Source organism: Dreissena polymorpha, chromosome 8, assembly GCF_020536995.1.
Source record: "Dreissena polymorpha isolate Duluth1 chromosome 8, UMN_Dpol_1.0, whole genome shotgun sequence".
In the NCBI taxonomy this organism is placed as follows: Eukaryota; Metazoa; Mollusca; class Bivalvia; order Myida; family Dreissenidae; genus Dreissena; species Dreissena polymorpha.
Window position 1 is genome coordinate 16121296 of NC_068362.1, and position 15320 is coordinate 16136615.

The 15320-nt window shown below is 35.6% G+C and overlaps 2 protein-coding genes across 2 annotated transcripts; one reads left to right on the plus strand and one right to left on the minus strand.

Annotated features, from left to right (window-relative positions):
• Positions 1–1619: 1619 nt before the first annotated feature.
• LOC127841819 (histamine H2 receptor-like) lies at positions 1620–5390 on the plus strand. Its single transcript, XM_052370927.1, has 2 exons — positions 1620–3655; positions 5087–5390. Exons 1-2 carry the CDS (start codon positions 2637–2639, stop codon positions 5244–5246), a joined length of 1179 nt encoding a protein of 392 aa, XP_052226887.1. The 5' UTR covers positions 1620–2636; the 3' UTR covers positions 5247–5390.
• A 46-nt stretch (positions 5391–5436) lies between these two features.
• Positions 5437–10322, minus strand: LOC127841818 (probable G-protein coupled receptor 139). Its single transcript, XM_052370926.1, has 2 exons — positions 7749–10322; positions 5437–6114 (listed from the first exon to the last, which is right to left on the minus strand). The coding sequence occupies exons 1-2, from the start codon at positions 8792–8794 to the stop codon at positions 5976–5978; spliced, it is 1185 nt and encodes a 394-aa protein (XP_052226886.1). The 5' UTR covers positions 8795–10322; the 3' UTR covers positions 5437–5975.
• Between the last annotated feature and the right edge of the window lie 4998 nt (positions 10323–15320).

Here is a 15320-nt window from a genome sequence, read left to right on the forward strand (position 1 = left end):
ACAGAATGTTTAATAATGAAACATTAAACGTCTACGTTATTGTACTTCGTAACAAAACTGAATTAGAATCTAAAGTAACAATGTTGATAAACCATACTACATTAATCAGCACTTACGTATGGAATGCTTTCTAGTCCCTCACAAGCTAAATCAATGCCAGAAATGAGGTGATTATAATTGAAAAGAGGCATCAACTGTCGAACAAGTGCATAAAGCTTGTATCTCATGTTAGACTAGTATTAAACATCTTTGAAATCAAGTTATTACTACGACTCTTGACTACGAAGGCAGAAAGCATTGACGTTTTTATTGTTCTTAGCAGTTACTGACACGGTCGTTTATTATTTGTTTTTTGCCAAGAATTTTGCTGCTCTACACGTTCGCTTTGAACATCAAAACGGGAGTACACACTTACTGGTTTATACCGTTTATTTCAGAGCTGTGTCACTGGTTTTAATTTTGTCTTCGGTCTTTTAAAAATTAAAGTAAACAAAAGCTGTTCATGATATTTACTATTGTAAAGTGTCTTATTGGTGCTTTCAAAAACATATAATGGGACATCTAACACGAATTGATCTTTGTAAACTAATACTGTAAGTGTTTAGGTGCTCTAATGGTGAAATTATTTGAAAGTTTGTAAATAAAGAAAAACCGAATGTTACGTTTTAACAAGTGATCTCACAAACAATAAGGACTTTAATTTTAATTTGTAACTAGATTATTTTCATTAAACAGTATTACAAATAAATTGCACTTTTTACACTTGATATTTTCTATTTATCGGAACATGATAAAACCACGTGCCATGTTGGGTATTCGTTAAAGAAGGGGCGATGGTATACGGTATGTTTTATTTAATGGTTCCACCAAGTAGTCCTACTGCTTATAGCCTCCCCAAATTCGGTAAATGATTGTTTAACTTAATAAAAAAGAAAGAAACTGTTTGAGAACTCTAATATAATTTTATGAGTGTATGCTCTTATCTTATTCATTTCCTATAACAATGGTATTCTGCATTCAGAATCGAAGTTAAAAATAATAACCGAACAATAAGGTTTCTCTGACATTCTAAATTTCTTACCGTTATATGACCTTATTTGTTTTTCATTATTATTTGAGTACACATTCCACTCTTATGAACATCAATTTTAATCAAGCAATGCTTATTTGGTGTTTATTTATGCATTAAATATATGATATGTAATTAATAAGAAGAATAAAGAAAATATAAGCATTAATGTGTGGTATTTTCTCTCAGTAAAAAAACTGAACAGATACAAATCTTTAGACTTAAAAAAACGACTTAGAGTAGGTTGGTACAATCTATAAGCATAAACATTGTATATGATTTCAATATAAAAATAGTTAAGTTTCACGAAAAAAGGGCAGCAACGAGTTAACTAATCAATATGGCATAAATATGTTGCAGTTGAGAATTTAAGATGTTGAATTAACTTAAGAAACAAATCGTATTAACATACAAGTATCATATAATGCTTACAAGTATGAATTACATGTAGTATACATTTTGATAACGAAAGCTATCGGTCAAGAAATCATTCATATTGCTTAGTTCATATTGCTTACCTAGTCATTGATATTCAGAGTTACACGGTTTTCATACAGAAGAGTTTAATTCTGCAAACGTATGTTAATATTTGAAAAGGATGGATAGTTGATAATCAATTCAAAGCTTATTAGACCAGATGGTTACTGGTACCTACAGTGATAAGGAAGGAATTACTCATCGATATCTTGGACTTTTAAATACGATTTCTACAATGTTTAAGAAGGGTTACATTTTGCCTTGAGAAATAAAATGGACTTGATAAAACTCTTTATATAAAAGTGCATTGTCATATAAAGTATTGAACAACGATATTTTTGTAATAGCATATCTGCTAATAATAGCTAACAAACGTTGATTTTAAAAGTAAGCTTTACGCAGTATTTGGTACCGGACATCTCGAGTTTTTGGCGGATGGTGTACCTTTACACCACAGAACCATTTGCTTTTGTTAGCTTACTATCACGACCGTTATCTTGGTTTGATTTGGATCAAGTTATCGTTAGTTTACGCACATAATCGGAGACCGATCGTGGTGACGGAAATGCACGAACTAAGGCGATAGTACACAGTAATTAAGTTCATTACAGGCTTAAACCGTTAAGATTATTTTCCCATATAAATCAGTTATTATATCATGTTGGTTTTTCGTTTATTTAAATAAACTAGCATATATCCCGGTTATGTACATACGCGCTTAACCGCGCAACCATAAACACATACGCATTTAACAAGAAAGACCAGGAGCCTTAACTATCATTCTTCCCATTTAAACTTCACGTAACATTGTTCATATTTCGAAAGCACACGTCCATTGAAACATGAAGTGTAATGTATGCGTTTCTTCAAAAAGGAAGTTATTCCGCTTTCGAACGTTTGTGTATACAGTTATTGAATAATGGTCGACAATGTTAAACGCAGGGAATAATTGTTAGTTAAAAGAGCCTTCAGCTTACAATGAAGATAAAAAGAACACGAATAGATTAAGCAATTACAAGCAACGCATTGATAACATATATACATCGGATACTACTTGAATACTTGAGTGTTAGAGAAACCCGAATATAGGATGTTTAATACCTCTCAAACTACGAGAAGTTTCACAGAAGGGACAGACAAACCAACGCAAAACACATCATCTGTCAATCAAAATATTGAAGGAATTGTATCGGAATGGCTTTGGAAGACAATACCTGTCGTGCTATTTTGTGTTGGAATCACTGGAAATGTGTTAACAATTACAGTACTTAATCGACTTGGATTACGAAGACAACCTACCCTTACGTTTTTAATGTTCTTATCTATAACAGATACGGTCATACTTTTGACAGTATTGCCGAGATATTGGATGTTATACACGTTTAATTTTGATCTAAAACTTGTTAGCAGTGCAAATTGCAAACTGTATTATTTTGTTGTGTATTTATCCATGCAATATTCGTCCTGGATATTAGTTGGTGTGTCCATTGAGCGTGCCATCAAAACACATTTTCCATTCAAATATAAGCGATGGTACACACGACAACGGGTACAGATAGGACTTTTTATAACATTGTTCCTATTAATCCTTCTAAATGTCCATTTTTTCATAACAAACGGAATCAACGACAAACTTGAATGTGGATCATTGACTGAAAAAGATAAAATATTCGACGAGTTTATCTATGTATACATAGACTTATGTGTGGAAAGTTTAATACCTTTTCTTATTATGCTTTTGTGCAATATCTTTCTCATTCGAATCCTCCGGAAGTCACAAAAACAACGCCCTAGTATGATGCATGACCGTTATGTGCAAAGGGCGAACATGTTTAGTGTCAAAATGACAAAAATGCTTGTGGTATGCACTACATACTTTATTTTTGCTACGGCTCCTCTTTGCATATACTTCATTATTGAGTCGTACCTAAAGCCGCGCTACACTCAATCCTATAATGAAGCTGCAATGGCTACAATGGGCCTTGTTTGGACGGTGTGTTACTTGATTTGCCTATCAAACTATTGTGTGAACTTCTACTTGTACACGGCGTTAAATGAAAGATTTTACCAAGAATTTAGAGCACTGCTTAGATGTCAGCCAAGGACAAGGTTCGATCTTTTTATATTGGTTACTTGCCTACACGGATATGTTATTTGCATGCCAATGCAATTTGCAATTGAAGTGAATGCACACTGTGCCGATACAATTATATGAAAGTACTATGGATTGTTACAGCAATTGTAACAGAAATTCTAAATACATTGTATTTGTTACTGTGAAAATAAAACTGCTTCCGAAACAATTGCTTAGGTACATATATACAATATTTCTCAGTTTGTATGTATGTATTCAACGTTCATATGAGGGAATTAAATACACTATTTTACTAACAGTAACATTAAAAACCAAGATACGTAGGTAATTTCTACTTCTATCTTGTAACCATTTTTAGCGGATGTACACATGTAGAGTGTGACAAGCCTTAGCTATTCAATCGCGCCTACGTAGAATAAATAAACCGCACAACGCCTGAAGTTTAAACTTAAACTTAAGTCATTCCATACACTCCCAAAAAACACACTTATGATTGAGACTGCATCCTACACTAAATCTTAATGTGCATGGTGTACAGGTGTGTTATTGTAATTTCATTGCATATAGTCAACATCACGAAAACAATCAGATTAACAACAAGGTGTGGAAATAAAATAACAAGGTTCTTGTTCTATGAAAATTATTATCTTATAAATTGTGCATCCCATTGGAATAAATATATTCGAACTTTGTATTTGAATAAGAGGATTTCTCTTCATTGTTTTTTTTTACATTATTGGCTTTACAAATAAATATTCTTAAATTTGGCACATGCTCCTATATTTATGGCATATCACCAAATGTCCAACAGTTTAGCAACAAGCAAAAAATGTCAACAATTCAAAAATAATGTATTATGCCTATCCAACCTAGCAAACCAACACTCTTGACTGAGAAGTGTTTAAAATATATGTTCTGTTAACACAATCGTACAATTTATTAAGCATTTATTACTCTTGTCATCGATACATTTTCATAAGCGTGTATTACGGACATAAAAAGTCTAGCTACATTTCATAAAAATCTGCTTTGTGTAGAGATAACGTTTTATTTTTTTTCTATAGGTCCAGGGTTCGATCCCAAGCGTGTGCCCATTTGTTTCCTTGTCACTTTCATGATTTAAACCTATTCCAAGTATTACACTTTTGTACGTGTAGTTTGTCAGTGATAATGCTCAAATTAAACGAAAATATATGAACGTGTCCCTGTAAGAAGCTTAGACGATAACTTGTTTGTGTTACAAATACACGAAACAAAAACAAAGTTGTAATGTAGCAAAAATTATCTGCAAGTTATTAACACAATACTGTCATTAAGAAGGACTCATATACCGGATGATAAAGCTTTCTATAAACGAGTACATGTACGTGTGAACAATGCCCTTAAATGGTCTTTGAAAAAACAACTGAATGTGTTTTATCTAATTAGTTTGCATTACATTTCAGTTTGCGGCGAGCTTGTGTCTACACTACAAAACACTTAAACACCACTTGTCGCAATGCTGTTGACACCAGCCAAGGTATAGAGCAGTCTCTATCTGATGAAGAAACGCCGATTAATGCTGCCTCAAACACCAACACGGAGAAGAGGATCATCACCGAATAAAGATGTTTCTTTGACTGATCGATTGAAAAGCTCCAAACTTTTATATAAGAGGACAAGTGCCAGTGTCCTTTTCTGGTGGGGCAATGTAATTTTAAACCAGTTATTATTGACAATACTTTAAAAATACATATGTATGTTACATGTCACGTTTCACATGATGCAAACCAATCACAAACTTAATATGCAAAACTTAAGAGGTTAAGGTTTATTTATATTATGCACACATTCGTTGCCTTAAATCCAATCACCATAGTTTAAACAAAAACCAATTATTATTGACAACAATAAATAATACACATGTAAGGTACATATCATACGTTTGTACATATCATAACCACACATATTTAAAACTCTTGTGCGTCCATATATAGATTTATTTTTCAAAACGACAGCATACGCAGGACAAACTATTATAAAATCACATGAAAGTTGCAAAAGCTAACAAAGGACAAAATACACATTTCCACAGGCATGTAAATCTTCAATCAAATCCGATGTCTACTTTTGGTGTTTTATTATATACTTGAAATTCTTTTTTAATGTACAGGCATGTCATTGGAAAACACAGACGTACATTATATATTTATAACGATAGAAGTATGGTATGATTGTTCTTTGTTACGATCGGCTTCGTCGCGGGTATTCTCCACCGAAAAACTTATGAAAAATCCTAATTGCGCCCGGCCTTGTTGCCATCGGCATGCTAGCGCGTATTCTTCACTGATAAACTTACAGCGGCCCCGTATTGCGATCGGCCGCATCTATGGTTCCTTCCTCAGATAGAGAAAGCTCTATTCCCTGACTTGTCTCCGATCTATGGCGTGTGCTGTTTGACATTCTTGTGGTGTAAACGCTAGCTCGACGTAACCTGAAAATGATTTAAGGATTATTTAATGGATATTGAAACAAATATGCTTTACTATTTAATTGTAGTACATATTATGTATGTTTTGGGGGAATATTTTATTAACAACACTAATATTTTATTAACAACACTGCAGATCATTTGCTATTGACGTGTCATTTGCGGCGAAACTCGTTTTATGTTATCCGGTTTGGAAATAATTGCCTAATTTTGTATTTTAGTGAACGTTTAATCGTCAATTGATTATCCAAAATGTATTTTAAAGTATGCGGTCCTTCATTATTCGGATATGCAAAGTAAGCGCTACAAATGAGTCATAGATAGTCCCATTGGAGAGGAATGGGTAATTTCATTATTTGAAGTCATGTACCCACTCATGACAATTTTGTTTCGAGTATTTTTTTTAATCAAAAATATAAAATAAATGTTTTGGAGTGTCTTTATTATCAGCATTTTAATAATAATACCCGCTATTACCGTTCCGTCCAGTAGAAAACTCGCTTTATAAATGCAACTCTTAGATTGCATCAAAATGTTGCTTGCGACTATCTTCAATTACACCATGTAATCGAAATATATGACTTGGGCGTTAACGTGGTCATTTGGCCGAAAATAAACTTTGAAATGGTCAGTAAAAGACAAGGTAGCTGATCAAAACTGTTACAATATTGGATCAATATTTTTAAAGGGATGCTTTCAACAGAAGAAAGGATTAAAACATTACCAGTAAAGAACAAGCTAAAGCAATGTCATTTTAATTCTAATTATCCATTTTATACAGAGCATTTTGTCTCTATGGATTTGTATAGCTGACATGCGTATCGAAGTTTAAATGAACGAATAGCAGAGGTTTAATCGAAATTCTGAATTTTACTTTAATAAGAAAAATATAAGTTTCACAATATTGTTCCTGACCCAGTTCACACTTCGCTTCACTTTGAATGATTCATCATTCATGGAATGATATTGCATAACGCGTAAAATCATATCTTATGTACATTAATTATAACCACCGGAGTAGTCTTGAAGCATGGATAGCCAAACGATTGCGATTGCGTATCAATATAGCATGACTTAAGTATCAGTCGAACGTTGATAGCCAATATCATTCAACGAGGAAGTACTTGAAGTCGAGACCACATAGGACGGCAAGAGTATGTGTCATGCTGATAGATTAAATAATTCCCTTTGATTTAAGACAAGAAAAACGTAAGAGCGAAATTGTTTATTTTTGCGCGATTGACACTGCTAGCAAGTACAGAATCGTAAATGTGTCTGAATTTTACGAGTGATATATAGAGTAGTCATGAATTCACGAGGGATTGCAGTTCATAATGTGACCTTTTTCACACGTTCAAAAGGATGTAATATTTAAAAAAAATAATGACAATTTTGATTCGTACAGTATATACTTGGGGATTTGTTTGATAAAATTGTTCAGAATGAATGATACATGTGCCATTATTTCTTCCTTAATCGTTTGTGGTCGTGTATTATAAAACATACTATTTATTTATTTCAAACAATTTTTCATTATAACAACACCCATATCACTGTAAAAATATGCAACACATAATACATATATATTATAGCTATTTGTGTATTTACAAACATATGAAATGAGGCATCATTCATACCTTGGCTTACACCGCAGCATTGACATGAATTCCTTGTAGAATCTGTCGTTAATAGCTGTGTACAGGTAGAAGTTTACGCAGCAGTTTGACAATGCGACCAAGTAGCAGACCGTCCAAATTAGGTCCATTCTAGCGATTGCTGAAGCGTTTTTAGATTCTTCATATCCTGGAAGCAGGTACGAGTCGACAATAAAGTAGATACACAGAGGTAACGTAGCTGTAATGAAGTAGGCCGTACCAACAACAAGCATTTTTGTCATCTTCACACTGAACCGATTGGCGCGTTGTACAAACATTTCATGCATCAAACTGGGTCGCTGTCTTTGTGCGTTTCGGAGAACTCGTATAAGCAAAATATTACACACGAACATAATCAGAAAGGGAACGATACTCGAAACGCACAAGTCAATATACACAAAAACGAATTCGTCAAAATGGAAATATTCTGGAGATAATGATCCACATTCACCTTCTGTATACTCATTAATACCGTTTGTAAAAAAGAAATGCATGTTGATACCACAAAGGAGAAACAACGTCACGAACAGACCTATAAACACCCGCTTTGTTGTGTATATGTTTTTGTATCGTAGTGGAAAATATGTTTTGACAGCACGCTCTATGGAGACGCCAACTAAAATCCAAGACGAAAAATGAAAGGATACATAAACGAAAAAATAATATAACTTACAATTTGCGTTGCTTACATGTTTGAGATCAAAATTGAACGTGAAATGAATCCAATATCTTGGCAGCACTGTCAAAAGTGCGACCATGTCAGTCACTGCGAGAAATAATAAAAACGTCAAAGTTGGCTGTCTTCGTATTCCCATTCGTAACAAAACTTTGATTGTAAGGATGTTTCCTGCTAGTCCAACACAAAGTAATGGAATGGGTATTGTTTTCCACAACCATTCGGAGACTTTTTCTTCCAGAATGTCACTCGTAAAAATTGGAGCGCTTGTTACGTTACCGCTTTCTGTATGATCACTTATATCCAACGTCTCTTCTTTCGAAGGCGTCGTGTTTGGAGTAATGGCAAACATGAGTTTTGCCCTGCTTATTTCTGTCTAGCACAAGAGCTAATAAAATTTCTTCTTGATTTTGTAATAAATTCTTCCATTAACTCAAAAGAAAAAAACTCCCAAAACATATATTCCAATCTCTACTCGTTTTTAATATCGATGTGACGTCTATCAGCTACCTTCGAATTATTAAAAAGTAATCTTGCTGACTCATTCATCGTGTACTAGATGCGGTAACTTTTTGAATCTTATCTGAACGATAGCACATCGATAACACTTCAACTTTCACGTACGAGGCGCACGTAAATCCTTGGTTTTGAATTATCTAAAATGCATTCAACTAGTTTGTATCAGTGCACTTCATATCAAGGTTGAAGTAGGGAAAAATATATCATGAACAATCGTTTGATACGTGGACATTTATAATAAGTGTGCTTACTTGTTTTAAGTTTACCAGACAACGATTTATTTCGCAGAATTCGTACGTTTTGCGATACAAAGTGGAAAGCATATGTTTTCAGAGATACATTGTTCGAAAATAGATGACATCTGAGCACACTTTATATTACATTTGTTCATATGAATTCGTAAATGTTTGTAATGATGACAAAAAGGCGATTTTGGCTTAAAGTTAATGTGTACATGATGTTCCATTACTATATTATATATGTATATATTTTTACACACGTGTGTTAAGGACAAATCGACAGCACCATGTTTTCACAAATGTTTCCATCTAAATGCTTAGGCAACTTTTAAATTAACTGTCAATATTTAAAATTGTCATTGCAGTTGTGCAATGTTGATACTGAATTTAGACGGCCTAACACACACTTTTTAATATATGAAGTTAAACATATGTGGTGCGATAATATCAAAGTAAGATATTCATTTTACAGCACTGGTATTTACTTTGGGATAGTTCAGTTAAGTAATATAGATTCCTTCATATAACTGTATATTTTCTCGCTGCATCGTCATTGTGAATGTTCGTTGCAAGCGAAACCAGTTTAACCTATGCTTAAAAGATGTTTATCTGCGGTTAACGCGTCCGACCTTTCAAATTTAAATCAATCGTTTCCGAATGTTTTGATCGAATTCAATTACACGTACATATGAATTCTTTTCCGCTGAAAAGATGGTAATCTTTGTAGTTATATTTGCAATTCATGTATCCAAACATTCACACTTGTTCTTAGGCAACACTGCGAATCCTCATACCTCGAATGTGCTACCGGCTATACGGTATCAACTTAAATCTGTTGTTTTCAAGTTAAATATTTAACATTCGTTATGCCGTAATGAACATTGTTATCGTTTATTTACGACTATTATGACACTAGTGGACGCGTATAATAAGAGAAACGACGATCAATAAACAACCCAACTCAACTTCCGCCTATTGTTCCTTATTTTAAAGGTACAATTTGCAATCACAATTATGGAATTTCAGAATTTATATGTATTTATATCAATGTATTGTCATTGTATTAAGTCGTAGTGAAGGTTTTAAAATACACACATCGCGGATTAGTAACAATACAAAATACTTTCGATTTCACTTTTCATTCGTTAAATAAGTGCTACCCACAATTCATTTCGCGTTAGTACACAGGTCAGTAAGACCGGTGTGTACACAATGCTAATTCACACACTTAATATATTGAACGCATTCGAAACGTTCATTTGTGGTAGATCTTATATCTCATTAATGCATTTTCGAAGTTAAAACATAACAAATACATTGCGGCCATGTAAATGTTTTATATTGTTGTTGATTTGTATATGGTGAATAAGTTACTTTGCATGCAGCCGCATTGATTAAACGATCACTTTGAATAGACAGCTTGCAGTTACCTATTGAACGTTGCGTTTTATATTTGAATCTACCTAAATATATATGAGCCGTGCTCTGTGAAAATGGGGTTGAATGAATGTGCGTGAAGTGTCGTCCAAGATTAGCCTGTGAAGTCCGCACAAGCTAATCATGGACAACACTTTCCGCCTTAACTAAATGTTTGTTTAGAAGAGACTTTTTTGTAATCGAAAAATACCGTAAAAGCGGAAAGTGTCTCTTAAGTGACACTTTACGCACATTCATTAATCCCCATGTTCACAGAGCACGGTCCATATTTATATTGACTGATGGTTACCTTTTTGCTTTTTATTGCTGAACCGATTAAAAATGCTTATGTGGCTATATAAAGTCTTAATGGAAACACTTCAATCATCCAGATCAGCACTGTATTCTCAATTGTTCAATTACTCATGTTATTGTAATTTCAGAGGTTTAATTCATTGTAAGCTGCAAATATTCATTTCTCTTGTATGCCTAACTATATCATGCTTTAGTGCATCGCATCACGGAAAAAAAGCGTTTCACCATATTGTACTGCCACCCTTACATTGAATCGATTATGTTGATGCAAGATTGAATGATGCACCTGCTCTTATTAGTGCTAGACGAATCGGTACAATTGGAAGAAAGGACGGAAATCCGGATTTGCCATCACCATATAAACCCTAGATCAACAAGAGGGGATTATTATTTTATGCTTATAAAAACAGCCCGTATATGTATGTTTATCATATAATTTGCTTTTTTAATCGACTCAACATATTATACATGGAACCTTAAAGGTTTTAATTATCTACATGGGGTATTAATGGAAAATCAAGTTATATGTATGTTTTCACTTTGAAATATAAAGGGAAATTATTAACACTTATTTGAAAGTCTAGATATCTAATAGAACAATCGTTATTAAATTCCGCCTACCAACACATAACCGAACGTCATGGTGTTACAGTGAGAAAGAGGGACAGACGTAAGGGTGACCGAGTCCATGTGCGGTGCCGAATGCTGGGCTGATCACCGCCTCATCATCACCAAGCTAAATATACACATCCTTCAGCACAAGCAACGTCAGCAACGCGTGAACATTGCATAGCTTAAGACAGCTGCAAGCATTTCTTCATTAATGCGTGGGAAGAGCGCTTGGCATCTGCCTCTCCAGACATCTAGAATGTGGACGCAGATTGGGCTTCACTCAAAGAGCTCATGTATACTACAGCCACAGGCATCATTGGGCCCCAAACTCAGAAACACAAGGGCTGGTTTGATGAGAATTGCGAGAAAATTATTGGATGAGAATCAACACCTCCATCAACCCTACCTCTGTAACCCCAAGTCCGTAGCCAGGAAAGATGCATTCAACAACACGTAAAAAACGGTTCATCAAACACTTTGTCAGATGCATGTTGAGATCCAATGCTATGCAGACCAGCGCGATTTTATTTAAAAAAAATTATAAGACGCCCTGAAATAAGAATACGACCAAACTTCTTCAGGATCAAACCCCCGACTCAGTTCAGACGGCAAAACTCTCATCACGGAAAAGAAAATATCATGGAAAGGTGGGCCGAGCACTTTGAGCACAATCTAAATGGCCCTTCACGCATAAATGACGAAACCATTAATCGTCCCCAGTGCCCATCAACGGGGAACTGCATGAATCCCCAACCTTGCTTGAGAATCGTCTTCTCTCCAATGGTAAGACGCCGGACACTGACGCAATCCCAGCTGAAGTGCACATGGAGGGAGATATAACCCTTACTACCAAGCTCCATCAGATGTTTCTTTTAATGTTGGTGAAAGAGACTATCCCCCTGGAAATCAAAGACGCTTCCATCATACATCTGTACGAGCAAAAGGAAACAAACAGACCTACAACAACCACAGAGGCATATTTCTGCTCTCCGTTGAAGGGAAAATCATTGCAAGGATCTTGCTTAATCGCCTTATTGCTAACCTTGAAGAATGACTCCTACCTAAAAGTCAGTGTGGGTTCCGCAGGGAACGAGGGACCAATGACATGGTGTTCGCTGCAAGACAGCTTCAAGAAAAGTGTCAGGAACAAAACACTTATCTGTTCTCCATCTATGTCGACCTAACACAGGCTTTTGGCATTGTCAGCAGAGAGGGTCTGTGGTAGATAATGGCTAAGTATGGATGCCCACGGAAATGTATCTCCCTGGTACGACAGTTTCACGAGGGTATGCAGGCTAGAGTCCAAGACAGGTTCATCTGACTCGTTCCAAGTTACAAACAGGTTCAAACAAGGCTGCGTCCTGGTTCCGACACTGTTCAGCCTCATGTTGTTCACCATGCTCACAGATGCCTTAAAATACGAGGATGTTGGTGTTAACGTAAGATACCGCATAGATGGTAATTTGTTCAAGCTCCGGAGGCTCCACGCAAAAACCAATGTTAAAACATATATTATTAGAGATCTTCTGTTCGCTGATGAGTGTGCTGTTAATGCTGTCTAGGAAGCCGATATGCAACGCTCTGTTCACATGTTTTCTAGCGCCTACACACACTTTGGTCTTACGATAAGCACAAAGACAACTGAAGTCCTATGTCAGCTCGCGCCTGGAAAGCCTATCGTTCATCCCTACATTACTGTCAATGGTCAGAGACTGAACAAAGTGGACCGCTTCTTTACCTTTGTAGCACACTCTTACAGATTTTCACCATCGATAACGAAGTGAACATCCGTATATCCCGAGCCAGCTCCACCATTGGAAGCTGAAAGTGCAGTGGTGCTCGCTACGCTGCTCTATGCATCTGAAACATGGACAGTGTATCAAGGCCATGCCTATCTTCTCAGGAAGATACTCGGAATTAAGTGGCCAGACAAAACCTCAGACACAGTGGTATTGGCTTAGGCAGGTCTCCAAAGCATCTTCACCATCTTGATGCAGTCCCAACATCGCTGGGCAGTGCACGTAGCTCGTATGCCTGACGAAAGGCTACCCAAAGAATACTTTTATGGCGAGCTGAAAAAAAGCCAGCGGTCCCTGCGTAGGCAAAAGAAGCGTTTCAAACTCTCTATAAGCCTCACTTAAAGCACTTGAATCAACCAAGACACTTGGAAACAATCTGCAATGGATCGCACCATCTGGCGCGCTTTAATCTACAAAGGCACTAAGACGTATGAGGTGAACATAACAACTGGCGCAGAGAATAAGAGGAAAGCCCGAATGGCCGAGCTACCAACGCTTCTGGAGACATCCCGCTCATTCCATGTCCGACTTGCTCAAGAAAATTCCGTGCAAGGATTTGCCTCATTAGCCATCTGCGCAAACACAGACAAAACCAGTCCCAAACCCAGGGTTTAGATGACTAAAATGGTCCTCGTTAAGTCGATGGACGAACAACAACACCCAAGGCAGCGTCTTCTAAAGTGATGAGTACGGTGTCTTTATAGAGCGAGTGGTAAAAATATTTTCCATGGTGAAACAAACGTTGGAACACAAGACATTTGGTACTATTTCACCTCATCGAATCTTATATTTGTCATTTATTTTGTTCACATTAATTCGTTTTAAGACATGGTAAACATTGTCATACAGTGAGTTATTTTCACAGATGGTTAGCGTGTGGCTATGATAGTAATTAGTGAAAACATCATTTTGAATGATAAATAATCAAAGTTAACTTTTCTATAAAAAAAAAATCACTATCAAATATATATTTAACAAGGTATGCAACTCAAAATCACCCGAACACGGGGTGCATCGCTTTGAACAGCCATAACTTCATCAATTGTGCAGCGATTTTCACGAACTCGGTCTTATTCAACGCAGAAATGAATTTCCAGTCTGGAAATGTACATATTGTTCATGATTGTCACAAATTCTGGGTCAAACTTTAAGAAATAATACGATACACAACTCGCGTGACCTACTCGTTGTCGATCGAAACCGATTAATGAATGAAATCTTCAGGTGTAAACAGAGCTCCAGATAAGGATTTAGTCTAAAGGGTATTTCACCCCCTGATATTATTGTCAATGCGTATTTTACTCCTTTGTTTCAGCCATAAAGGGTAAGGAATATTTAGGGGTATTTTCCATTTCCATAGAAAACGGAAAAAGTAAAAGGCGTGTTTAATCTAGAAATAGTATTATTATTTGTTATTTATATTTTCAAATGCAAACAGAATATATTTAAAAAGACGATATGAACAGTCTTTCTTTAAAAAATCTTCCCGCAAGTTGCTTAAAACGTTCCTTTTCGATCCACAAACATGATGGGCCGCCATTTTTATTACAAACTTATTTTGATTGACTTACTTTTGATTCAAAGGTTACCTTACACTAAAAACTTAACTGGATTATTGTTAAACCGGTTACGCACTTAAATAGATTTAAAATACGTACCAAGATTTGTAAAGCGTTTTGTTACGTACTGGGCCGATTTTTAATGCGTTTTTTTATTTTTTCAATACGTAAATACGCAGATACGCCTCTTATCTAGAGCGCTGGGTGTAAAGACACACCTTCGCAATATACCAATGAAATCACTCGTGTATTTAAAAAAAGCCAGTTGAAATGTATGTTAACAATAGTTTAAAACGGCACTGGGCAGTTAGTTTTGATGCATAATGTAACGACAAGAACGTTCAGATTGTTCTTTTTTCGTACGTTTTATTGAATTATGGTATCGAGGTCCGTGAACTTTGCACTTTCATTTATTTGTC